Genomic DNA, 26,789 nt, shown 5'->3' on the forward strand with positions numbered 1-26,789 from the left:
CAACCAAGACACAGGTAGTCTAATACCCTAGCAACTTTACTGGGAATACCATGTGACCACCTTCCAAAATGAACTGGAGATCCCATACCGCCCTTCCCCAGCGTCACCATTTTTCCTACTGACACAAACAAATTGAAATATGTACATATTGTGGTCATTAGCCTTGTAGTGGTCTCTTTGACCGTAATTTCTGTCTGTTTGACCATATCTGTGGTACATGACGGAACCCAGAATATTTCGTGGGCGTATGGCCTTTACGCTGTGCAGTGATTGAAAAAAGTGCCCACTCCATCTCTGAGTGCAAAATTTATTTATATTTTTACCTTCCTAAAGGGCTTTAGCTCTCAAATCGTGAGCTCTATGAGCACAAGGTCAATTTTATTTGCCCCAGGATATATTAACGATAATCATGCATAATATTTAACATAATATTTAATGATATTAATTAATGTATGACTTGATGATTTCGTATGTTTCAGACGGTGTATATGAGAAAATATGTACGAAGAAATAGATGATGAGCGATGTAAAAATCTACCAACGTTCCCCTCTCTCCTGCACCAGTAGTAGTGGAGAAAATAGAGCGCAATATAGGGTACGTATGGTTCATATTCCCATTAATAATTGACCAAACCGATAGTGAGATCCACGTTAACTCGATAGTTTGGTTTTGGTTTGATGAATGAAAGTGTTTCTAGAAATCTAGACCGAGAGGGCCGTGAAAAACCAGCAGCCCCCTCCCTTCTCAACTAAAGCAAAGAAAAAAAAAAAAAAAAAAACTAGGGTGCCGGCAGCCTAATCTGGTGTTAGGGTTCCGGCAGTCTAATATTGAACTCTATATCGGGAAGCTCGACACTATAATATAGCATTCCAACAGCCTAAATCAGGGGAAGTAACCCAATAATAGAGTTCTTCCACCCTATTCTCAGTGTGATTGCCCAAATACCCATCGCTTACCAACCACGCGCAACGTTGCTTAACTTCGGTGATCCATTGGAAACTGACACTTTCAACGTGTTATTTGCCAAGCCAGTCTTATATAATTGCCAGCCTAGTTAGCTTAGTTGGTAGTGCGTCTGCCTTGTAAGCGCTAGGCCGCGGGTTCGATTCCCGCCCGGGGCAGATTTTATCCTGATGGGATAATGTTCGTTCTCGGAACGGCTGGCTTTCTCCTATCCTGTCTTCCTTCTCTCTTCGATTTTTTATCCTGATGGGATAATGTTCGTTCTCGGAACGGCTGGCTTTCTCCTATCCTGTCTTCCTTCTCTCTTCGATTTCTCTAGCAGTCACAGTTCCCTCTGTCAAACCTCTTTAAAAAAAAACTTGATATTTGCATTCGCTTAAAAAAGTACAGTTATAGCAGTTACAGCTCCCTCTGTCAAACCTCTTTAAAAAAAGTCTTACATAATTTTTCAAATTATAATTTATTTATTTTTTGAGGTTTGATAGAGAGAACTTTAACTGCCAAGGTTTTATCTGATTGAGATAAAATCCGCCCCGAGCGGGAATCGAACCCACGACCTAGCACTTAGAAGGCAGACGCGCTGACCTCCAAGCTAACTAGGCTTGTGTTTTAGGTTTCTATGTGAATGGGAGAGAAACTAGTTACATGTGTAATTTTCCTCATTTGTATCAATGACCTTAGTGCTGTTTAACATACAACGGTTCATTAATACCGTTTTCGTGCTAATACAGTGTGTTTATAAAGTCCCCCCCCCCCCGCCTTATAAATCTTTGTTTCTACTTAATTCATGTACTTGAAACACTTGGCTTTCACGTTAGGGTCATTCTTGTATAGGGTATAGGTCACATAGTCACATCAAGGGCATTTATGTATCTAGGTTAGGAGCGACAGTAATTTATTTCTGCTGGGATTTCAATGCCCCAAAACCAGCCATGTTGTACCTTTACTAGTTCATCTAATTCTTTTCTAGTGCTTCATTGTAAGTGGTAGGGTTCTCACTTACTTGAGCTCTTCCACCCAACCACTGATTTTCTTCGAGAAGAACCTCTATGAATTTTAACTTATAGCTGAATTATATGAAGTAGGAAGTCCAAGAACTGGCCTTTAGTAAACACCACTGACCTCCAATAATATTCCGTCCAGTTTGACAAAATGTACTTCTCTACAGCTAACCAACCTCAGTAGTGCGGTTAACACGTTGGACTTTGGATCTGGAGGTTGGTGGTTCGAGTCCAATTCAAGTCATAAAATTTATCTAGGTGTAATAATTGGGGAACGATATTTGTGACAAGCATTTAAGTATGCATAACACAATTGAAAATTCCTTTCCTACTTCTCTACAGCTGAAAATCTAACTGATTCTGACCAATTGGACTTGTATGTCACTGATTGTCAGTGATGTTTATACAAGGCCATTAGCAGGACTACCAAGCTTTGTGTATTTCAGCAGTTCGGGCTGTTTTTTTTCTAATTTCTCTCATGAACAAGTCATTTCTCTCTCATCTCACTCTTTTTACTCATCACTTATTTCTGACCTCTCACTCACTTTTTATTGTTTTACCTCTCTTTAAATTTGTATGATTTTTTTTTTCTTTCAATGAATCTAATTTCTCTCATGAACAAGTCATTTCTCTCTCATCTCACTCTTTTTACTCATCACTTATTTCTGACCTCTCACTCATCTAATTTCTCTCATGAACAAGTCATTTCTCTCTCATCTCACTCTTTTTACTCATCACTTATTTCTGACCTCTCACTCACTTTTTATTGTTTTACCTCTCTTTAAATTTGTATGATTTTTTTTTTCTTTCAATGAATTTTAAATTTTAATTTTGGCGTCTCCTTTGTGTTGCTTTAAATTCAAATAGTAAGATTCAAATCCCTTTCATCTATGCCCAAGTCACAGTTTGAGTTTGACTTTTTAAGTTTTTGAACATGCTGTCAGTCCCTTTATCTTTTCCCTCCCTCCCCATGTAAGAACTTTTTTTTATTATTTTTTTAAGAGGTTTGACAAAGGGACTGTAACTGCTATGGTCTTATCGTCCCGAAATCGAAGAGAGAAGGAAGACAGGATAGGAGAAAGCCAGCCGTTCCAAGAACGAACATTATCACGTCAGGATAAAATCCGTCCCGGGCGGGAATCGAACCCGCGGCCTAGCGCTTACAAGGCAGAAGCACTACCAACTAAGCTAACTAGGCTGGGTAAGAACTTTATTTAAAATGAAACAATAATAGATTACAATCATGTTACTGTAGATTTGGGAATAAAATTTCATTGTTTCTCTACATATGTTTTTGCAACAATCCAAACACAAGGTCCTGTATTGCTATTTAAATGACTAATATCCTCTGCTGTGTTGTTCTGACAGGTGCATGATCTTCTCTACCTGTACCCTGTGACGGACTCCAATAAGATCACGTACATCTGGGCGAGTGAGGAGACAGGGTTCCGTCATTTGTACCTGATGACTAGTCTACTCGCCTCACATAGCAACGGAAACACACCTATCCGTATCAGACATTTCCAACACTTCCGACATACTACCATTACTTAACATAGGAAGCAAAATACAAAATTACATAACAATATCCCTTCAAACTAACTACCTACTAGAAAACTGATTCATTCAGAGGATAAAATCCCGTACCTCGGCTGGGATTGAACCCACACTCTCCTGTTTATCAGGCGAACGTCTTGACCACCTACCACCTACACCACCGAGGCAGGACCACGTTAACCAAGGAATTTTAATTGTGTTAAGCATAAATGCTTGTCACATATGCCGTTCCCCGCTTAATACACTCCGCTACATTTTATGACTTAACTTGGACTCGAACCACGAACCTCCAGATCCGAAGTCCACCGCACTAACCACTGAGGTTTGTAGGACCACGTTAACCACGTACTAGTTTAGTGGAAATGAATTCAAATCCTCCTCTCTAAACTTACTTGATGAGGGAATTCTCCATACTTGGCCCGCGATCCCCCTATAATCATAGGCATGGCTAGGATGTCACACTGGGTCCTCACATATCGGACCCCGCCCACCAGGGCCGGCGCTAGGGCTATTGGACTCTCATCCTGTATCTTGGAATACTGGGTGCACTCTGGGTAAGAAAACAAAAAGGTATGCTCTGGATAAGAAAACAAATAAAACAAGGTGGGCCCGTCCCTCCAGGAATTTTTTAGCCCGTAGTTTACTCGATCGTGGTTAAAGAAAATTAGTATGTACCTACATATGTACTATTATTACTCGCACTGCGTGTTCGGGAGGTTGCGTATACGGTCGCGCTGCACGCTCCCGAAGCTTCGCACGGTTGTGCATGCGGTCGCGCTGCGCGCTCCTGGGGCTTCGCACAGTTGTGCATGCGGTCGCGCTTCGCGCTCCGTTGTTTAAGGTCGCGCTGCGCGCTCCTGGGGCTTCGCACGGTTATGCATGCGGTAATTTTATAATTGGGAAACCTGAATAAATCTTCGATTTCGGGAAGATAAGACCTCCGTTATTACACTTCCCTCTATCAAACCTCTTGTGAGAAAAAGAAAAATAATAATAATAATAATAATAATAATAAAAAATGAAGGTAAATAATCTAGGTTAAATACTTTATTCCTACCCTTTATAGGTAAATCAGTTCTACTATCTTCATAGCTTACGTCTTTCAGCAAATTTGAAATAGATTTCGTACTGACTCTCGTCCTGTTTGTCCGCGAACACCAAGCACACCACACAATGCCACAGGAACTGCAAACACCACGAATTCCAAACCAAATGGGCTCGCATTGGAAAACCAAAAACGCACTGTTCAGCGTTCACTGAATTTCTTGCTGATAAGTATTTTCCTAGGAAATCAACAAAATGGGTACCGAGGTACTTGGTCGGAATGCAGAGGTACCCATTGGTCGATGGGCCTTGGGCCCGAGCCTACTGACAGTGGTTAGAGAGTGTGCACCTTGGATTTTATAGGGTGTTACCAAATTCGTTTGAGCACTCCCGTCGTCTTGGTGACGTATTGGTTAGGGGGGGGGGACATTTATCCGGTTTTTACCCGGGTAAAATCGGGATAAAATCCAGATACTGGATCGGATAATCCGATCCTACTCGGATTCTATCTGGGTTCTACCCACGTCGTCTTGGTGACTTTTTGGTCAAAGCGCTCGGTTCTCGGTTGGTAAACGGAGTGGGTTCGATTCCAGCTGAGAATTTTATCCTCTAGGGTGTATTATTATTATTATTATTATTATTATTATTATTTTTTTTTTTTTGATTATTATTAATCGGGGTAAAATCCGGATACTGAATCGGATAATCCGATCCTACTCGGATTCTATCTGGGTTCTACCCTTGTCGTCTTGGTGACTTTGTGGTCAAAGCGCTCGGTGGGTAAACGAAGTGGGTTCGATTCCAGCTGAGAATTTTATCCTCTAGGGTGTATTTTATTTATTATTATTATTTTATTTGTTTGACCCCCTTTTTTGTGAAGAGGTTTTTTTTTTTTTTTTTTTGGCCACCCCTGGTCTATAGGTTCATGTCAAAATGGTTCTTGGTAAGAACCAAAAAGAGTGTAGGTAAGAGTACTTAAAAAGAAGAGAGATCTTTACATTGAATATACCTACCCAGTTTCAATAGGTACTTACTTTTTAGATATGTACCTACCTGATTTAATAGAAAGTTGAGTTTATCCTACATTGGAGAGCCCAAAGTTCATCAGATAGGTAAGTAAGGTACCACCTATTTACCTACTTATTATTATTATTATTACCTACCTATATGAAATGCTGCAAACATTTTGGGCTTCCTGCCAAATGAAAACAATTCCAATGTTTCAAGTTTTTCATTGTAAAAATAATAATTGAAATAGGTACTTAAATAATTCCATTACTTGAGGACATAAAAAAAATGTAGAATGAAAAAAAAAAAAAAAGTTTTACTTACCTAATATTCAGTAAAGCAGTGCGCAGACTGATCATACACTTCCAACACTTCAGACATTTCCGACAAATTTTGTATTTTGCTTCCTATGTTAAGTAATGGGTAGAAAAAAAATCCTGGTGAGAACTTCACACGGCTTTCTATTACATGAAGGACGTAGAAAATAGGTAAAAAAAATCGGAATTGATTCCAACCCCCCTCTCCGTTAGGAGTTGACCAATAAAAAAGTAAAGAAAAATCCGACAAATATACTAGATTACTAGGTACAAGTACATAGATGTAGGTACCTAAGTACCTATTGATCCTACACACGTATACAGAGCTACAGACCTTTAATTCGCTGAAAATCATTTCCACAAAGTCGGATCTCAAATCGGATATTTCCACCCATTTTCCGATTTTGAAAATTGGCACCGATTTCTCGCTGAAAATCATTTCCACAAAGTCGGATCTCAAATCGGATATTTCCACCCATTTTCCGATTTTGAAAATTGGCACCGATTTCAAATTTGTAAATGCAGTTTCTTTGTGTTAGTATGTCACAACTTTGGTGCTCACTGCAGCATTGTAGGATTTTCCCAATATCTCAATAATCCTAAATACTAGATTACTAGGTACCTACAAGTACAGAGCTACAGACCTTTAATTTGCTGAAAATCATTTCCACAAATTCGGATCTCAAATCGGTTATTTCCACCCATTTTCCGATTTTGAAAATTGGCACCGATTTCAAATTTAACAATACCTGTTTTCTTTCTGTAACTCGTACACAATAGGTACATAGTGCAGATTCCTAGTAGGTCTAGGTACGCATTATGTAGGTAATAGAAAGTAAAACTGGAACAGTAGTCGCCCGAAGCCAGGGTCGGCGTTTCTAAATTTGACTTTGTTTTTACTATTTTATTACGGATTCCACAATTACGGACATAAACAACTTTATTTTTACTATTTCAGGGAGTACCCAGCGACTTACGTTTGCTCACAAGGGAGGTAGAAACCTCACTGATGACCCGCTAGCTGCTGGCATACCTTCCTACGTTACTCAGGAAGAGTTCAGCCGCTACCAGGGTTACTGGTGGCAACCCAAGACCACAGGTAGGTTAAACCCTAGCATTTACTGGAATACCATGTGACCAACCTTTCCAAAATGAACTGCAGATCACATACCGCTCTTTCTCAGGTCGCTTTTTTAGACACCAAAGAGAATACTAAGTTAATCAAATTGAAATATGTACCACATTGTGGTATTAACCTTATAGTTGTCTCTTTTGACCGTATTTTCTGTTGTTTGACCATATCGTGGTCCATTGACGAACCAGAATATTTTTCTTTCCCAGGTCGCTTTTTTTAGACACCAAAGAGAATACTAAATTAATCAAATTGAAATATGTACTATATTGTGGTATTAACCTTATAGTTGTCTCTTTTGACCGTATTTTCTGTTGTTTGACCATATCGTGGTCCATTGACGAACCAGAATATTTCGTTGGGCTGTATGGCCTTTAGCTGTCAGTATGAAAAAGTGCCCCATCCATTCTAGTGCGAATTTATTTCTATTTTACTTCTTAAAGGCTTTGGCTCTCAAATGGTGAGCTCTTATGAACAAAGTCAATTTTATTTGCCCAGTATATTAAATAATAATGATAATAGGTATTTAAATAATATTTAATAATCATGATTCTATTTTCAGACGGTGTATATAGAATATTGTACGAAGAAATAGATGAGAGCGATGTAAAAATCTACAACTTCCCCTCCTCCTATGCGCATTTATATGTCATAGCTACTCATTTTCCTCACGAGGCTGAGTGGGCCCCGCAACAGCCAGTCACGGAATCAATCATTTGGATGATACAAATTTCTTGACCCCGCCGGGAATCGAACCCGGGTCTCCCGCGTGCAAGGCGAGCGCAGTGACCACTACGCCATGGGAGCTGATATAAAAGGTCTATAAAGTAGTTCGAAAAGTCTTGGAACCCCTGAATATTTTTTGAACGGCTAAAGATGAGAAGCTGAAAGTAGTCGCCCGAAGCCAGGGTCGGCGTTTCTAAATTTGACTTTGTTTTTACTATTTTATTACGGATTCCACAATTACGGACATAAACAACTTTATTTTTACTATTTCAGGGAGTACCCAGCGACTTACGTTTGCTCACAAGGGAGGTAGAAACCTCACTGATGACCCGCTAGCTGCTGGCATACCTTCCTACGTTACTCAGGAAGAGTTCAGCCGCTACCAGGGTTACTGGTGGCAACCCAAGACCACAGGTAGGTTAAACCCTAGCATTTACTGGAATACCATGTGACCAACCTTTCCAAAATGAACTGCAGATCCCATACCGCTCTTTCCCAGGTCACTTTTTTTAGACACCAAAGAGAATACTAAATTAATCAAATTGAAATATGTACCATATTGTGGTATTAACCTTGTAGTTGTCTCTTTTGACCGTATTTTCTGTTGTTTGACCATATCGTGGTACATTGACGAACCAGAATATTTCGTTGGGCTGTATGGCCTTTAGCTGTCAGTATGAAAAAGTGCCCCATCCATTCTAGTGCAAATTTATTTATATTTTACTTCTTAAAGGCTTTAGCTCTCAAATCGTGAGCTCTTATGAGCAAAGTCAATTTTATTTGCCCAGTATATTAAATAATAATGATAATATTTAAATAATATTTAATTAATATTTAATAATTATGATTCTATTTTCAGACGGTGTATATAGAATATTGTACGAAGAAATAGATGAGAGCGATGTAAAAATCTACAACTTCCCCTCCTCCTTTTAGGATCTAAGTTTGAAGTTTCTTTCAGGACTAAAATCCGAAGTTGCATTCAGGATAAAAGTTTGAAGATGCTTTTAAGACTCGTAAGTTTGAAGTTGCATTCAGGACTCAAGTGCAAAGTTTCTTTCAGGATCAAAGTTTGAAGTTGTTTTAAGAAACAAAGTTTGAAGTTGCTTTTAAGATCTAAGTTTGAAATTGCATTCAGGACAAATGTTAATTATTCTGATATAAGAAGACACCCGAAGATCGTTTGGCTTATGATATCTTATAACTTCCCGGTAACTCCGCTCATATCGAGTTCGGAGTTTATTATTTAGGATACTTTTTTGTAGCAATATTGTTTTCTGTTTTGAAAGTGGCTAGTTGTCCGTCTGTAATTGCGCGTCCACAATGGCGACCATAGACCATCGACCCTAGCCCAGACCTTGGACCATCGATCTTCGCACCACGGGGTCCACAACGGAGCCTGGTGCCTCCTGCTTATTTAGTTGAAAAGTTAGAGGATAGAATGTTATCAAAAATCAATACAACTTACAAAACCGTCGACTATCGCAGAAAAAATACAGGCTCAATTTCTTCATTTTCTGCGAGGGTAGATACTATGGTCAAGGCTCCATTGAGGATGCTACTATTCATTAGCATGGTTTATTTTCTCTTGGTTCGGGGATAGGCTATGGTCGGTTCTCCGTTGTGGACGCCTAGTCTATGGAAGTATTTGCTCCAATCCAATCCGTATCAGGGATCAATTTCCGATTTTCTCTATACTCTAAGAAAACATGCCTGGTATCGGTATTTGAATTGGTTTTGAACAGCACTTAATTTGCCACATTTACAGGATGGATGGTCGAGTAGCCACTTTTTATTGTTTTACAAATTATCTTTTCTCTCTACCCTGCAACTATTATTTTGTACGTAAAATACATTTAAATCATTTCGTACCTTTCTGTGTTCTGCACAAAGATTTAGGAAAGGGTAATGGATGAGCCGTAACCGTATAGTATAGTCAGTTGTTGGATCCTGTAACATAGTGGATCTCTCGATTTTTTACTTCCTAGATTTTTTTTTATCCATCGAGTCTAATGAATCCAGATTCGATGGATTCAAGTATCTGGATTCGACGAATTTGAAAATACCATTAACTGAATTTGGAATTTTCAAAACCCGTTTTTTCCTCTTCTTCTTCAAATGAATCTGGATTCGTTACCTAGATTCAGAAAAAAAAACCTAATGTAAAGGAATAAATACCATTTGTAATGAAATTTTAGATTTGTTTTTTTGCTCCATCCATCACCGTTTTCTAAATAAGGCTTAGGTGTGGGGGCAAACAGCCCTGAAGGTTTGGGTTAAGCTTACTTATACAAATCTAAGTATGTCTGAGCCAGATTTTGGGTTGTAGTTAAATTTGTTGTTTTTGTTACTTAAAGTATAAACTATCTTGTTCAACTTCTTTAGTAAAAGGTACTTTACTTATTTCATAATCTATAATCAAGTTGTTATTTATTTATTTTTGCACATAAATTTGGACAAAAGACATGGCTCCCATTGTAAAAAGTGGCAAGAGTAAATCATTTAGCTGGAAGTCGTCAAGCAATTTGCTGGACAGGATCAAGGACAAAGATAAGGAAAACAAGTTCCTGTATGGTGTGTGCGATTTTCAAACCAGATCCCGCAGGAGGGAGTCCCTGAGGAATTTGAAATCTATTGTTTCAAGGGTAAGTTACTTTTACTTAGTATGTAGTACATAAGTATTGGCATGAAACCTCAGTGGTGCTGCACCACTGGTGCAGTGGTTAGCATGGTGGACTTTGAATCTGGAGGTTCGTGGTTCGAGTCCCACGAGAGAATTTGCAGGAAAACAATGACAGATTCCTCTTTATCCAAACCAGTGTTCACATTTACCTCTATAAGTGGGAATAGGAAAATGGCAACCTCTCTAAGTGGGACACTTTTTAACTGGGAAACTTGGGGGTTAGGGGTAAATAGAACTTGTCTCCAATAAATAACCATAAATAGTAAAAAAAATACTGTTTTCTGGGTCTCATTAACAAGTACTTACCCACCTACTGAGATAGATAAGTACCTATATAGTTTTGTTTTAAAAATCCAAGGACAGTAAATAAATGAAACTTTTAGCATATCTTGAGAGCTACATTGAACATGTTAAAAGAAAGTACCTAGAAGGAAGCATTTGTTTCAACCTAGTCGCATTTGTTAATGAGAGTCCACTGTACGGTAGATAGCCGTATGGAGATCCGTTGTATACTAATAGCTATAGCTGTGCATTGTGAAGTGTAAGGTCATACCGATGTCACATGGGATTGCTAATCACTAAATAATCAGAGCACTGCATTTGATAATGAGAGTCCACTGTACGGTAGATAGCCGTATGGAGATCCGTTGTATACTAGTAGCTATAGCTGTGCATTGTGAAGTGTAAGGTCATACCGATGTCACATGGGATTGCTAATCACTAAATAATCAGAGCACCATAGTATGCCAGGCCTGGACTATAGTTTTTTTTATTTATTTATTTAAAGGAAGTAGTCTGGCTGAGGGACTATAGTAGTCTGGCTGCGGGATTATAAACAGAGAGTAGAACAGCGTCTGGCTAGGGGACTATAAACAGGGAATAGACTAGTCCAAATTTCCTCACGCTATATCAATAGCAAAGGTTGAGTGCGAAGGGCATCCCACTCGGAAAATTTTGTTTTAGCCAAAACCAGTTGGCCTCAAAGCAATCACTCTAAAGCTGATTGAGAGGCCAACGACAAACGCCAACCCCATCTGAACATGGGAAAAGGCGAAGAAGAAGAAGATTTAAAGGGAGTTGACCAGCTAAGTCTAATGAGCATAAAATGAGCTAATGAGTACCTATAAAATTCCATACCTTGGCTATTTATTTATTTAAAGGAAGTAGTCTGGCTGAGGGACTATAAGTAGTAGTCTGGCTGCGGGATTATAAACAGAGAGTAGATCAGCGTCTGGCTAGGGGACTATAAACAGGGAGTAGACTAGTCCAAATTTCCTCACGCTATATCAATAGCAAAGGTTGAGTGCGAAGGGCATCCCACTCGGAAAATTTTGTTTTAGCCAAAACCAGTTGGCCTCAAAGCGATCACTCTAAAGCTGATTGAGAGGCCGCGACAAACGGCCGACCATCTGAAATGGGAAAAGGCAAATAAGATTTAAAGGGAGTTGACCAGCTAAGTCTAATGAGCATAAAATGAGCTAATGAGTACCTATAAAATTCCATACCTTGGCTGGGATTTTGCTCACGCATAGTCATGAATGTCATGATACATACATATAGGATATAGGTGAGGGGAAGGTAAGGTAGAAAATCAAGGAGGACGAGGTTGTATACTGGGGAGGAAGATGAGAAAAGAACAAAGAGCAGAACATCTACAGAGCTTGAGGTTAGCCATTTTGATCAAAACGATTGATTTTTTTTTCATTTCCTGAACTGGTGTTGAAAAGATATCAATATCATTGGAGAGTCGATTTGCAGTTCTTTGGAATCTTATCATTAGGGAATTTTGAAGGTAATTTGCCCGTAGAAAAGGAGGGGAAAAGGGGTTCTGGAGGTTCGGGTAGGCACATTGAGATTTCTTGCATTAAATGACATTTTTGGTTTGCCAACACTCACACTTAACTTACACTTTTTTATAGGACTTAAAGTTGGCACGTACCTTACTGTTTGGTATTGGACGTTTCGGGACTGAATTCCAGACCCGTCTTCAGCAAATTGTCAATGTGTTATCGTTCGCGAACTTCGCGAACTCCGCGAACTTGTCAATTACTTAGAACATAAAAAAACGGAAATGCGAAACAAATAACATTCAACGAAAACGAACCGCACATGAAATTCTGATATTTTGCATCCAATAGCTCAAAAATTCTGATATTTTGCATCCAATTTCTTGCATCCCATAGCTGAGGAGTGTCAACCTTTGAGTGAACTAACTTCTTTGCTAAATTTCAGAACGGTCCTCTGTTTCCTGCCGAACTTCGAATGAATGCCTCGGGGGCTAAGCTGTCCCCCCAGATCTGCCCCTCGAACCCCGACCTTGTGGCCTATGTGTGTAATTGTGATATTTGGGTCTCTCACACGTTGACTGGTAAGTCCTCCTGTTTTATTTTGTGGTCTCAAAAATTACTCAAGTCCAAAAATGATTTTTGTAACAAAAATAAAAAACCCAATTCTGGTGTAAATAAAAGGTCTATAATGTAAATGTAAATGCAGTTTCTTTGTGTTATTATGTCACAACTTTGGTGCTCACTGCAGCATTGTAGGATTTTCCCAATATCTTATAAGATATTATAAGAAAAAAGATGTTTTTACCCTTTTTTATTTCTTATACGATGAAACATCTGCTTCATTAGACTTTACGGGTCTGTGTCAAAGCATGACCATCTCGTAGTGTGTCCCTCAGCTCGTTAGAGTGGTGGGGAAAGAGTACAAAATTTCATCAGTAAATGGTTTCTTCAAATTAAAATATTATTAAATTGATCACAAGGTCAAGGAAAACCTAGACCCTTGACAAGTGGAGTGTGCCTGAAGGCATGTGATGTGTTCCAATCCACTCGGCCCCAAATAAGGTCGATAAGGTGATACCTGCAACATGAGTTTTGTTAGTATATACCACCAATAAAAGTCCCGAATCTTACAATTTATAATTATTGTACAAATTGTCATTTGTCATTGACGTGTGTTTGACGTGTGTTTCAGGCGTTCACGGACGTCGGTATGGACGACGGATCAACGAGCTCCAACGAGTCTTCCTCGAGTGGCGAAACCAAGAAAGAAGACGAGTCTGGACTCGGTAGAGGGGGTGGGGAGCGCATTGACAAAATGCTCAAACGTTTGACGTGTGTTTCAGGCGTTCACGGACGTCGGTATGGATGACGGATCAACGAGCTCCAACGAGTCTTCCTCGAGTGGCGAAACCAAGAAAGAAGACGAGTCTGGACTCGGTAGAGGGGGTGGGGAGCCGCACAAATCCGCCCCGGGCGGCAAAAAGTCCTGGGCGGAACTTCGCGAGATCGTCAACGAGTTACGGCGAAATCTATCGAGCCTCTCCACGATGGTGCCCACGTCGATTTCGTTCCGCAAGTTGGCGGACGGGCGGACGCGGATTTTCTTCCTCAGTACGCCGGCTAATGGATGGGAAACGACGCTACTGTATGCGGACGTACCGAGTGAGGATGACGTACATCCGTCACGACAGACGCTGCAGTGGCAACCTGTTATTGAGTCCAACTTCCAGAGTATCTCGCTAGGTAGGTCTTGTAGTGTTAGGAGGTCATGACTACGCCCACCTCTGTGGCTGAGTAGTCAAGAGCACTGACTCTCAAACTGAAGGTGCTGGGTTTGAATCCCGGCCAGGCCGGAAATTATCTGACCAAACTTTTCTGTTCTTGGATAGGCATGGATGTCAAAGAATGTGCCTTGAAGCAATGCGTTCCAATGTGCAACATGAGACCTCAGACCTAAAAAAGACACTTGATCAGGTGTCTGGTACACCTGACATTCGGACCTTTTCAGCCGTATCTGTCAGGTCTACCTGAATGTGAATGCTGGCCTTACTTGGGTATGACATATCAAATAAACTGATAAGGTGTTAAGGCCCGTTCCCTCTTTTGTGTTAAGGCCCGTTTCCCTTATATTCACGAGTTATGTTGAACTTGCAGGTAGTCGATATTCGCGCGAGGAGCAGTTGATGTTGGAAAGGAAGCGTTTGGCGACGTTTGGTATTACGAGTGTGTGTACCACCTGCAGTACTATGTACCAGAGTATCTGATGTATGGATTAATGTAAGTCACTTTGCTAGCCTAGTACCCACTAGCATTATATAGAAACTAGTACCAGAGTGTATGTACCACCTGCAGTACTATGTACCAGAGTATCTGATGTATGGATTAATGTAAGTCAATTGGCTTAACTCTAGTACTCACCCGCTACATCATGACATATTAAAAAGAAAAGAAAAGAAAAAGTCGGATGAAGCTCACGACAAGTGGGAACGGGCCTTTAGGCGTTCAAAAGAAATATAGGATGTTCCAGGACTTTTCGAACACTCTGTATGTGATCTAGTTTCGATTCTAGTTTAATTCACGATTCGATATTTCAGGATCTGGGTGCAACTGCTGGATCGGAAACAGCAAAGAATCGAGCTTGTACTTTTGTCTATCAAAAACTTTGTGGAGCCGCTACCCAATGTATACCAATATATAGAAACTAGTACCCGAGTGTGCGTACCACCTGCAGTACTATGTACCAGAGTATCTGATGTATGGATTAATGTAAGTCAATTGGCTTAACTCTAGTACTCACCCGCTACATTTTCATCAGAAACATTGTTTTTCAAACCAACCTCAGTGGTGTAGTGGTTAGCTCGGTGGACTCTGGATCTGGAGGTTGGTGGTTCGAATCCAAGTGAAGCCAGAGATTTTAGCGTAGTGTATTAAGCGAGGAACGACATTTGTGTGATAAGCATTTATGTTTAACACAGATAAAATTTCATTGTTTCTCTACAAATGTTTTTGCAACAATCCAAACACAAGGTCCTGTATTGCTATTTAAATGACTAATATCCTCTGCTGTGTTGTTTGACAGGTGCATGATAAAATTTCATTGTTTCTCATCAAATGTTTTTGCAACAATCCAAACACAAGGTCCTGTATTGCTATTTAAATGACTAATATCCTCTGCTGTGTTGTTTGACAGGTGCATGATCTTCTCTACCTGTACCCTGTGACGGACTCCAACAAGATCACGTACATCTGGGCGAGTGAGGAGACAGGGTTCCGTCATTTGTACCTGATGACTAGTCTACTCGCCTCACATAGCAACGGAACCCTCTCCTCAGATGTAGAAGAAGACCCGTCAGTCCCTGGTGAAATCACAATGCCTGCTATTATTCTATCTCAAGTCGCACTCACGTATGGGGAGTGGGAAGTGTTGGGTCGTCAGATGTGGGTAGATGAGGAGCGTCAGTTAGTGTACTTCATGGCACTCCGCGAGTCTCCCCTGGAGAAACATCTGTATGTAGTGTCACTAAGTAGACCAGGGGAGGTCAGACTCCTCACACATCCTGGCTACTCCTATACAGTGGACTTCAATAGAGACTGCAGCATGTGTGTCGCTGTGTATAGTAACATCAAGATCCTACCAGAGTGCCAGGTGTTCAGGATAACACATTCGGATTGGACGGTAGAGGGCGTGTCCTTGACCCCTGTCGGTTATCTGCTGGAACCTTCCACACCCTCCCTCGACCTGAGCTTACATTGTCCGGAACTCTTCACACATTGTATTAGCTCCGGGGATATTCTGTTTGCAATGGTGTTCAAACCTCACAACTTTGAGAAGGACAAGAAGTATCCGACTGTTCTGAATGTGTATGGAGGACCTGAAGTACAACTTGTCTCCAATACATTCAAGGGGATGCGACAGTTACGTATGCACATGTTAGCAGCCCAGGGGTATTGTGTTGTAGCGATAGGGGGGATATTCTGTTTGCAATGGTGTTCAAACCTCACAACTTTGAGAAGGACAAGAAGTATCCGACTGTGCTGAATGTGTATGGAGGACCTGAGGTACAACTTGTCTCCAATACATTCAAGGGGATGCGACAGTTACGTATGCACATGTTAGCAGCCCAGGGGTATTGTGTTGTAGCGATAGACTCGCGGGGGTCACAACATAGAGGCATACAGTTTGAGAGTCACCTCAGAGGGAGGATGGGGACAGTGGAGCTATCAGACCAGGTGGAAGTGTTGCAATGGTTGAGTGATACGTTAGGATATATAGACATGTCTCGTGTTGCTATCCACGGGTGGTCGTACGGTGGGTACCTGAGTCTCATGGGACTAGCACAACATCCTTCCATCTTCAAGATAGCGGTAGCAGGGGCGCCAGTGACCTCCTGGTCCCTGTATGATACAGGGTATACCGAACGTTACATGGATCTACCCCAGCACAACGCTATTGGTTACAAGCTAGGGTCTATTCTCAACTATGTCAAACTGTTACCTGAGGAAGAGAATCGGCTTCTCATCATACACGGACTTATTGATGAGAATGTACACTTCCATCATACGAGCTCTCTTATCAATGCCCTGGTCAGACATTGTAAGCCATATCAACTGCAAGTGTATCCGAATGAACGACATAGCTTGCGGAGTCTGGACGCTAGTAAACATTACGAAACGACCCTGCTGTCTTTCCTACAGAATCATCTGTAACCTTACCCTGACACCCAATCAGATAACTCCATACATGTGCCTGTCTCTACCTGAGAGATAATGATAATGACGCTAGCGAGATAAACTTACACTAGAGTAATGAAATGAGTCCCAAGTAACTACTTAAACTCAACGTGTACGCATTTGTTAAAGGTAAAATCCAGCGGCTTCGTATTCACCGGCTCCCCTTGGTCCACTAAAGTTAAATAACGTTATGCGAGGTTGTTATCTGGACGGGTGACTGTGAGGAGACATTACGTACTGCTGGTAAACTTACACTAGAGTAATGAAATGAGTCCCAAGTAACTACTGAAACTCAACGTGTACGCATTTGTTAAAGGTAAAATCCAGCGGCTACGTATTCATCGGCTCCCCTTGGTCCACTAAAGTTAAATAACGTTATGCGAGGTTGTTATCTGGACGGGTGACTGTGAGGAGACATTACGTACTGCTGGCTATTTATATTTCGCCAATATGCATGACGTCACAGAGGAAAATATGTGACTAGTCCAAATCAAAAAAGTAAAAATGACGTCAAAAATTTTGCGAAATGTGACGTTGCTTTTATGATCAAAGTTGCTTTCAGGTTCAGGACTAAAATGCCAAGTTGCTTTCAGGATCAAAATTTGAGTTAACTAAGGTCTACAATTTGGGTATTTCCTACATTCTCTTACCATGAGCAGTAGGGTGAGAGAGAGGAATGCTAGACACCTTCCTCCTCAAGAGCAGGTTTTCTCACGGACAAAGGATACCAACTATATCAATCTCTAGAGAGTCATATCACCATCAATTTTCTAATTCCAATTAAAATAACTCATAACTCAATACCTTTTCTCTTTTAGATTATTTAATTATTTTCTCAGTTCTCAGCACAGAATATTTTTCATCACGAAGTTCAAAATTTCCCACACTTTTTTTACAAGTTGATGTCGGAAAGATCCGTTTACACGATGGTCAAACATTTAGCAGGAAAAAGGTAGTAGCCGGACAAAAAATCCGGACATTTGAAACTGGCAACATTGCAAAATTTAAAATTTTGTAACCGAAAAGTGTTTTTCTTTTCTCTGTAGTGTCTGTAGGTTAATCACTAATCAGTTAATTTGGAGAAAAAGTTTTTTGGATTTGGATTATTCATTATCACTTTAATTCAACTGATAACAGATAACAGTGATAACTACTTTGTTCATAAAGCTTGAGGTGTTCTTCTTCTCTACTTTTGTAAGTGTGAAATTTGTTAACTTTATGTTCGAAAGCTAGAAAAATTCAACTGAAAAAGTTGATGGGGAAAAAGATAATAAATAAATCTGGATTTGTTAAAAACTCAATGAATATCATCATCATAAATTATGAGCTAATTAGTAATCAATGCACTCACCAAAATAATAATAATAATAATAAAAAAAAATCTTTCACTTTTCTTTACAAATTTAGCAGACAACCTCCTGAGTCTTCACATTGACCATACTAACCGTAACCGAGTGGGAACTGGGAAAAGCTAACAGCAATCATGTCACTGATTCAGTTACTAACCACACACCACACTGCCTAACTTCAGTGTAAGGACGAAGGGTTCCAAAGGTGTTGTAAGCTTATGAATCTGTCCAGCCTAACTTCAGTGACCCATCGGGTACTGGTGCATTCAACATGGTATCATGGCTGGCTAGCTACTTAAGAACCTACCCATCCCATCAATGTTGGGAGGGTTGTTACGGGATGGGAGTGTGGTACATATTTGAAGATATGTACTTAGGGCAATTTAAGATTATGAATAAGATTACGTATGCTCTATGGTTAGGGTTAGTCATTACATATTCTTCACAATCACATTTATTCAGTTAGCAAATGACAAGAGTGACAAATCTATGTGATTAGAAAGAAAATCCTATTGAAGACAAATATCCTAGATGATTAATTGGTATTCTGTGCTTTTATTTGGCAACCAGCCAGAGGCTGGCAGATTGTTTATGTATCTTTTTAAAAATATATAATCTCTTTTTCTAAAATCTTTAGACATCCTTTGTAAATAACTTTTACTTATCAAGGTGCTTTAACACTACAGATACTTACTTAGTAGGTCATTTGCACCAAAGTATCCAATATAAATGCCTATCCAAGAACAGAAAAGGTACTCAATGCAAGTACCTATCACTGGAACAACCATTCACATTTTGATTGACTTGGTGGGCTTATTTGGCAAACAGCCTGAGGCTGGCAGATTGATTATGTATCTTTTTAAAAATATATGATCTCTTCTTCTAAAATCTTTAGACATCCTTTGTAAATAACTTTTACTTATCAAGGTTCTTTAACACTACAGATACTTAGTAGGTCATTTGCACCAAAGTATCCAATATACTTAAATGCCTATCCAAGAACAGAAAAGGTACTCAATGCAAGTACCTATCACTGGAACAACCATTCACATTTTGATTGACTTGGTGGGCTGGAGTGCTACTACACTCCTTGATAGAGTGTATGACAAAATTGGTCATTTCCTTACTTGAGTAGGTAAGTAGATAATATTTATGACTGAGTCTCACACACAAAAAGCCCAATCTGAGGCTTAGGTGTGGGGGCAAACAGCCCTGAAGGTTTGGGTTAAGCTTATACAAATGTAAGTATGGCTGAGCCAGATTTTGAGTTAAAGTTAAATTTGTTGTTTTTTGTTAAAGTATAAACTATAAACTAACTTGTTCAACCTATTTATTACTTAGGTAGATATACCTTATTTCATAATCTATAATCAAGTTGTTAATTAGATATTAATTTTTGTAAATAAATTTGTACAAAAGACATGGCTCCCATTGTAAAAAGTGGCAAGAGTAAATCGTTCAGCTGGAAGTCGTCAAGCAATTTGCTGGACAGGATCAAGGACAAAGATAAGGAAAACAAGTTCCTGTATGGTGTGTGCGATTTTCAAACCAGATCCCGCAGGAGGGAGTCCCTGAGGAATTTGAAATCTATTGTTTCAAGGGTAAGTTACTTTTACTTAGCATGTAGTAAGTACTTAGGTATTGGCATGAAACCTCAGTGGTGCTGCACCACTGGTGCAGTGGTTAGCATGGTGAACTTTGAATCTGGAGGTTGGTGGTTCGAGTCCCACGAGAGAATTTGTAGGAAAACAATGACAGATTCCTCTTTCTCCAAAGGGTGGGATATACGATATACGTCACAGCTGTGGTAATAAATGTAATAACATCATAATTAAACCCAAGCTTAAGAGAGAGCATCTCTTATCACTCTGGTGTTATTGGCAAGGTCTGAAATCATGTTGGTTTACTATCACCTCAAGAGTTTTTTATCTATGAGTCCCATGACTTAGTCACCGAGGTGAGTCAGTATTCACGCGGTCTTCTCGCTGGAATGACCATGGAGTAAAACGGTTTACCTACTATCGAACGTAAACACATGATAAAACATCGGTTCAGAAGTGCGATTAAAAAAAAAAAAAAAAAAAAAAAAAAAAAAAAAAAACGGAAAACTTTTTCGACAGCTTTTGGATTCTAAACGTCATATGTTTCCATGCAGTTGGTCTCTCTTGAGGTATACTTCCGTGTTGAAGCATTTTCTTTTTCCTCAGAAGATTTTGAAACTCATTTCCCGATTGACCTCTCAGCCATGATGGAAGTGACTTTGGAGACCTGTATTCTACCCTGAACAGTCGAACGTATAGTACGAATACCCTGTGTGATTATACGACGGGCCCTGATCAACAGGATGTCCGAAACTTATCCGGGGCCAATTTCTCTGAAGATAAGGTAAGTCGTGTCCTTTGATTGAGGCCCGTCTTCATTGGAACCAAACCTATGAAAATGATAGTCCCCAAACCTATGGAAATGATAGTCTCCAAACCTATGGAAATGATAGAGGGTGGATTTGACCAATATTTTTTCAGTCCTTAGAAGGCCTGTTAAGCTAACAGCCCGATAAGTTCCATTTGATTCGAATAGGCTTAACAGGGTTGTTAGGGGCTAAGAAGAAGGTTCGTGAAATCCGCCGAGAGTCCCAATCATTTTCATCGGTTTGGTTTTTCAGTGCGACGGGCCTGAGATTACTTGTAATCCAGGGAGTAACCTTTTGGAATAACAAGAGTCCACCTTAGTAACCGAGTGGTTAAAAGCACTGATGCTCAACCCAAAGTTGCTGTCCTCCTCAAGAGCAGGTTGTCTCACGGACAAAGGATACCAACTATATCAATCTCTAGAGCTTTAGAGAGCCATATCACCATCAATTTTCAAATTAAAATAACTCAATACCTTTTACCTTTTTCTCTTATTCTTTTCTCAGCACAAGCACACATATTTTTTATCACGAAGTTCAAAATTTCCCACACTTTTTTACAAGTTGATGTCGGAATTCGGAAAGATCCGTTTACAACTTTACACGATGGTCAAAAATTTAGCAGGAAAAAAAAGGTAGTAGCCGGACAAAAAATCCGGACATATGAAATTGGCAACATTGCAAAATTTAAAATTTTGTAACCGAAAAGTGTTTTTCTTTTGTAGGTTAATCACTATTCAAGTATTCACTAATCATAATCAGTTAATGAGAAAAAGTTTTTTGGATTTGGATTATCACTTTAATTCAACTGATAACAGATAACAGTGATAACTACTTTGTTCATAAAGCTTGAGGTGTTCTTCTTCTCTACTTTTGTATGAGACGGAAATTTTCGGATCAAACTTTTTTGTTCACGGTGAGGCATGGGTAAAAGAATGTGTAAACCTTAAAGTAGACGTATTGCGAAAATGCGAAAGTGGTTTTGAGAGATAAATTAGTTTGCTTTTATTTTCTTCCTGAGATTTGATTTGCAGTCCGCTCGATTAAGAAACTAGGTAAATAGTTCAATTACCAGCAAACCAGCATGTAAACTAAACATCAAAAAACTCCAGCCAAAGGCTGTCTCTCAAATCAGCGAGTAAATTGTTGTTCGTAACAACATAAGTTTAGTAATACCTACAACCTACAAGTAAAACACTTTATAAACTGACATAATGACTATGAAATACCTAATAATTCTGTAATAAGTAATAACTATAGCTACTCGTATATGTTACCTACAATTTAAGTTGATTCTCCAGTGAGTTGACTATCCCTGGTTATAGTCAACTCTGAGAATCAACTCTGTAACTACACCAACAAGATCCAAGTACTTGTAATAGATTTATGGACTGGTAAACTGTAAGAGCAAAAAAAAAATCTTTCATTTTTCTTTACAAATTTAGCAGACAACCTCTCCTGAGTCTTCACATTGACCACACTAATCAAGTGGGAACTGGGAAAAGCTAGCAGCAAGTGATTCATGTCACTGATCCAGATACTAACCATACACCACATTGCCTAACTTAAGTGTAGTGACCAAGGGTTCCAAAGGTATTGTAAGCTCATGAATCTGCCCAGCCTAACTTCAGTGACTCATCGGGTACTGGTGCATTCAGCATGCTATCATGGCTGGCTAGCTAAGAACCTACCCATCCCATCAATGTTGGGAGGGTTGTTAAGGGATGGGAGTGTGGTACATATTTGAAGGTGTGTAGGGCAATTAAGGAGCATGGTAGCGCTCCGCCCAGCCAAGTCAAAAAAGTTTGACCATGCTACTAGAGATATTATATGCAACAGGGAAAGTAGCCATTTTCAGGTAGTTGTAGTTTAAGATTATGAATAAGATTATGTATGCTCTATGATTAGGGTTTGTTGTTAAATATTCTTCACAATCATATTTATTCAGTTAGCAAATGACAAGAGTGACAAGAAATCTACGTGATTAGAAAGAAAATCCTATTGAAGACCCATCAAATAGGTACCTAAGTAATAAGTACCTAGTAAGTGGTGAAATAAGTACGGGTCGATTTATACGAAATGAGAGTACTAAATGTACTAATATAGTGCACACACTCAAGACCTTACCAGTTATACAGTGAAGTTAAACGTAAAATAATAATAATTAATAACAAAAATACCCAATAATATCGAATAATAATAAAACTTACTTGGACCTATTTGGTAAGTCATTACCTCATTACATAGGTAATAGGTCTCCTAGAATCCCTAATAGGGAAATTATACATATTTGGTTCACGTGATATACTTACGGGTAAGATAATAGTCGTTTATTGATTTCACGTCATAAATCATGATAAATTGATTTCTATTGATTTTTCCCTTTTCTTTCTGGAGGGTGTAAATGTTCTTGAAAGGTAGGTATCTACTATGTAACAGGATAATAGGTACAATACAAGGGCACCAAATATCTAGTAAAAAACTCAAATAAGTAGTTGGTTTAAAAATGACTTCAGTAGGTACCTTTTTGTAGGTATCTAATCTAATCTGCATAAATAATATTTATGAGTATGTAGGTCTAGGTATCTAAAATAATTTACTTATAAATATCAGTCACATATTTACATGAATAAATAGTTACCTATGTACTTATGTATGTAAGTTTGTACTTAAGTAAGGCCTTAATGGTATGTATGTATCTAGCGAACGATCCTGTTGATCAGTTCAGACTCAGGTCGATCATTTAATCATCTCTGCCAATCATCCCATCTCAGCGATTCTCAAACGCGAGACAAAAGCAAATTTCGAAATTTGACGGCTTATCGGTGCAGTACAGTCCAAAAAAGTACTGAATTTTGACTTTAAGGTACTGAAGTACTGAATCTTTTCAAAGGGTGTTTAGAACTCAGTAGTAATGGTACACATTAACCTATAGGTATGGTTATTCGGTACTCATTATGATAGTGGCGCGGGCTCGTGTCGTGAGATTGAATCCGGCTACCCAACGGGTACACGCCCCCCCCCCCCCCAAAAAAAGGTTGAGAACCGCTGTCCTATCTGATTTGAATAATAAGAAGACGAGAAAAGTGATGATGCCATTTCCATAGATTCAATCACCCGATATTATAGCCTTGTTACCTACCAAACCTGACAAAGATTCTTGTGATGACCTCACATTACGTGTCTTGCCTACAATAATGGGCGCGCCAGCTTGGGCGCTTGCCTTGTAAGCGCTAGTTTTCGATTTCCGCCCCGGGGTGAACTTAGATGAGGTTCGTTCTAGGAACTGCTCGCTTTCTTCCATCTTGTCCTTCTTCTCGTTTCAATTTGGGGACGATAAGGTCTCCGTTGTTACAGATCCCTTTATCGGAAAGAAGAAGAAGAAAAAAATCAACCATTCAAGTACCTAGTCGATTAAGAAATACCTCGTTGATTTTTTATTTTTAAGAGGTTTGTCAGAGGGAACTGTAACTGCTATGGTCTTATCGTCCCGAAATCGAAGAGAGAAGGAAGACAGGATAGGAGAAAGCCAGCTCGAGAACGAACATTATCCCATCAGGATAAAATCCGCCCCGGGCGGGAATCGAACCCGCGGCCTAGCGCTTACAAGGTAGACATCACGTCAGGATAAAATCCGCCCCGGGCGGGAATCGATCCCGCGGCCTAGCGCTTACAAGGCAGACGCACTACCAACTAAGCTTACTAGGCTGGCATACCTCGTTGAATTTGAATTTTTACTTTTTATTGTTGCTGTAACTATAAATGTAACTACATATAACTTAATTACTAAATTTATACCTATCATTATTTTAGGGAGCACTTAACTTTTGTTGACAGTTCTCTTGATACACTTCCAAGTTGTTAACATTTCCCTTTTTTTCCTCTCCTTTGAGAAAGCTCAAGTTAATGAAGAATCATGGGATTTTAAATTTCTCCCCTGATAATAGCGCTAAATTGGAGAAAATGTGAACTGATAAACGTCGATTAAAGTTGACGGAAGAAAGTGAATTGTGAAGTTTATACTCTTAAGTGAGCTATCTATAATATGTTTAAAAAATCTACATATTTGATTACATACCGGTGTGCCTACGTACTTCTAAGTACATATATACTTAATTCATATTACTGAAACTTCAATTTAAATCTTGGAATGAATGGCACGAAGATAAGTACCTTAAGATCACTCAGGATCGTTGATATTGAGGAGGTATTTGGTCCTCAGGATTGTTGGTATAGAGAGGCTACTTTGTCCCAGGGTAACCCATTGAGCTGATTTGGAATAGGGGGCTTTCTTCCATTTTGTCCTTCTTCTCTCGTTTCAATTTGGGGACGATTAGGTCTCCGTTGTTACAGATCCCTTTATCGGAAAGAAGAAGAAGAAAGAAGAAGAAGAAGAAGAAGAAGAAGAAGAAGAAGAAGAAGAAGAAGAAGAGAAAAATCAACCATTTAAGTACCTAGTCGATTAAGAAATATCTCGCGTTGAATTTGAATTTTATTGTTGCTGTAACTATAAATTAATGTAACTAGGTACATAGGTATAACTTAATTAATTACTAAACTTATAGCTATCATTATTTTAGGGAGCACTTAACTTTTGTTGACAGTTACCAAACAGTTTATCTTGATACACTTCCAAGTTGTTAACATTTCCCTTTTTTCCCTCTCCTTTGAGAAAGCTCAAGTTAATGAAGAATCATGGGATTTTAAATTTCTCCCCTGATAATAGCGTTAAATTGGAGAAAATGTGAACTGATAAGCGTCGATTAAAGTTGACGGAAGAAAGTGAATTTATACTCTTAAGTGTGTTTAAAAAAAAATCTACATATTTGATTACATATCTACCGGTGTGCCTACGTACTTCTAAGTTAAGTACATATATACTTAATTCATCTTACTGAAACTTCAATTTAAATCTTGGAATGAATGGCACGAAGATAAGTACCTTAAGATCACTCAGGATCGTTGGTATTGAGGAGGTATTTGGTCCTCAGGATTGTTGGTATAGAGAGGCTACTTTGTCCCAGGGTAACCCATTGAGCTGATTTGGAATAGGGGGTTTATCTGGTCCCCCCTATGACCCATTGGACTGACCAGTGCTGAGAACATGCCTGACTTAAAAAGGTTATCCCACAGTCAGTTACCCTTACTTAGGTTGTGGTTTACCCTCCTATACCCTCCATTCCCGGCCAAGGTAGAAAAGACACAAAAAGATAGATCAACAATAATGGTTCTCATTTAGCAATTACATTTTTTTCTATCAAACCTCTAAAAAAAAAAAAAAGATTGATTGATTGATTGATTGATTGGCAAACTACGGGTTAATGGCTGATCTTACCACTGCACTGAGAGTTAACACAGTGTCAAGGGTTTTCTTTGACGTCATTCATTTGATTTACACATAGTAGGTTTAAAAATGACTTCAGTAGGTACCTTTTTGTAGGTATCTAAAATAATCTGCATAAATAATATTTACTTATAAGTATGTAGGTCTAGGTATCTAAAATAATTTACATATAAATATCATTCACATATTTACATAAATAAATAGTTACCTATGTACTTATGTATGTAAGTTTGTACTTAAGTAAGGCCTTAATGGTATGTATGTATCTAGTGAACGATCCTGTTGATCAGTTCAGACTCAGGTCGATCATTTCATCATCTCTGCCAATCATCCTATCTCAGCGATTCTCAAACGCGAGACAAAAGCAAATTTCGAAATTTGACGGCTTTGCAGTGCAGTGCAGTCCAAAAAAGTACTGAATTTTGACTTCAAGGTACTGAAGTACCTACTGAATCTTTTCAAAGGGTGTTTAGAACTCAGTAGTAACGGTACACATTAACCTAAGGTATGGGTATTCGGTACTCATTATGCTAGTGGCCGGGGTTCCTTGAATCCGGCTACCCAACGGGTACACGCCCCCCCCCCCCCCACACAACACTGAAATCCCCTCAGCTACCGGTCTGTAATGTAAGAAGACCGAGAAAGTGATGATGCCATTCCATAGATTCAATACTCGATAATATATTGCCTTGTTACCTACAACTGACAAGTTTTTGTGTCGCTCACATTACTTCTGGCT

General features: G+C 39.3%; 4 protein-coding genes and 1 long non-coding RNA gene across 5 annotated transcripts in view; 4 read left to right on the forward strand and 1 right to left on the reverse strand.

Moving 5' to 3' along the window:
* Positions 1-3,295: 3,295 nt before the first annotated feature.
* LOC103512433 lies at positions 3,296-4,842 on the reverse strand. The gene is made up of 3 exons (XM_008477196.2): positions 4,620-4,842; positions 3,915-4,072; positions 3,296-3,358 (listed from the first exon to the last, which is right to left on the reverse strand). The coding sequence occupies exons 1-3, from the start codon at positions 4,744-4,746 to the stop codon at positions 3,296-3,298; spliced, it is 348 nt and encodes a 115-aa protein (XP_008475418.1). The 5' UTR covers positions 4,747-4,842.
* Positions 4,843-5,499: 657 nt separating this feature from the next.
* LOC113468762 (dipeptidyl peptidase 9-like) lies at positions 5,500-7,911 on the forward strand. The gene is made up of 4 exons (XM_026825907.1): positions 5,500-5,509; positions 6,844-6,990; positions 7,586-7,659; positions 7,900-7,911. The coding sequence occupies exons 1-4, from the start codon at positions 5,500-5,502 to the stop codon at positions 7,909-7,911; spliced, it is 243 nt and encodes an 80-aa protein (XP_026681708.1).
* Positions 7,912-8,024: 113 nt separating this feature from the next.
* On the forward strand, positions 8,025-8,652 carry LOC113468763. The gene is made up of 2 exons (XR_003392400.1): positions 8,025-8,163; positions 8,609-8,652. It is a non-coding gene; the product is annotated as an uncharacterized LOC113468763 (long non-coding RNA).
* Positions 8,653-13,545: 4,893 nt separating this feature from the next.
* LOC103512434 (dipeptidyl peptidase 9) lies at positions 13,546-17,147 on the forward strand. Its single transcript, XM_026825908.1, has 5 exons — positions 13,546-13,962; positions 14,374-14,467; positions 14,814-14,985; positions 15,410-16,096; positions 16,279-17,147. Exons 1-5 carry the CDS (start codon positions 13,581-13,583, stop codon positions 16,924-16,926), a joined length of 1,983 nt encoding a protein of 660 aa, XP_026681709.1. The 5' UTR covers positions 13,546-13,580; the 3' UTR covers positions 16,927-17,147.
* Positions 17,148-19,720: 2,573 nt separating this feature from the next.
* The window catches only part of LOC103512436 (rhotekin), a gene marked incomplete in the record, with an annotated part of 111,960 nt that continues 104,891 nt past the window's right edge, over positions 19,721-26,789 (forward strand). Inside the window, 3 exon segments of the mRNA XM_008477198.3 lie at positions 19,721-19,900; positions 20,249-20,256; positions 20,543-20,684. Coding sequence (XP_008475420.1) covers positions 19,721-19,900; positions 20,249-20,256; positions 20,543-20,684 — 330 coding nt within the window.

This window comes from Diaphorina citri, unplaced genomic scaffold, assembly GCF_000475195.1.
Source record: "Diaphorina citri unplaced genomic scaffold, Diaci psyllid genome assembly version 1.1 scaffold837, whole genome shotgun sequence".
Lineage (NCBI taxonomy): Eukaryota > Metazoa > Arthropoda > Insecta > Hemiptera > Psyllidae > Diaphorina > Diaphorina citri.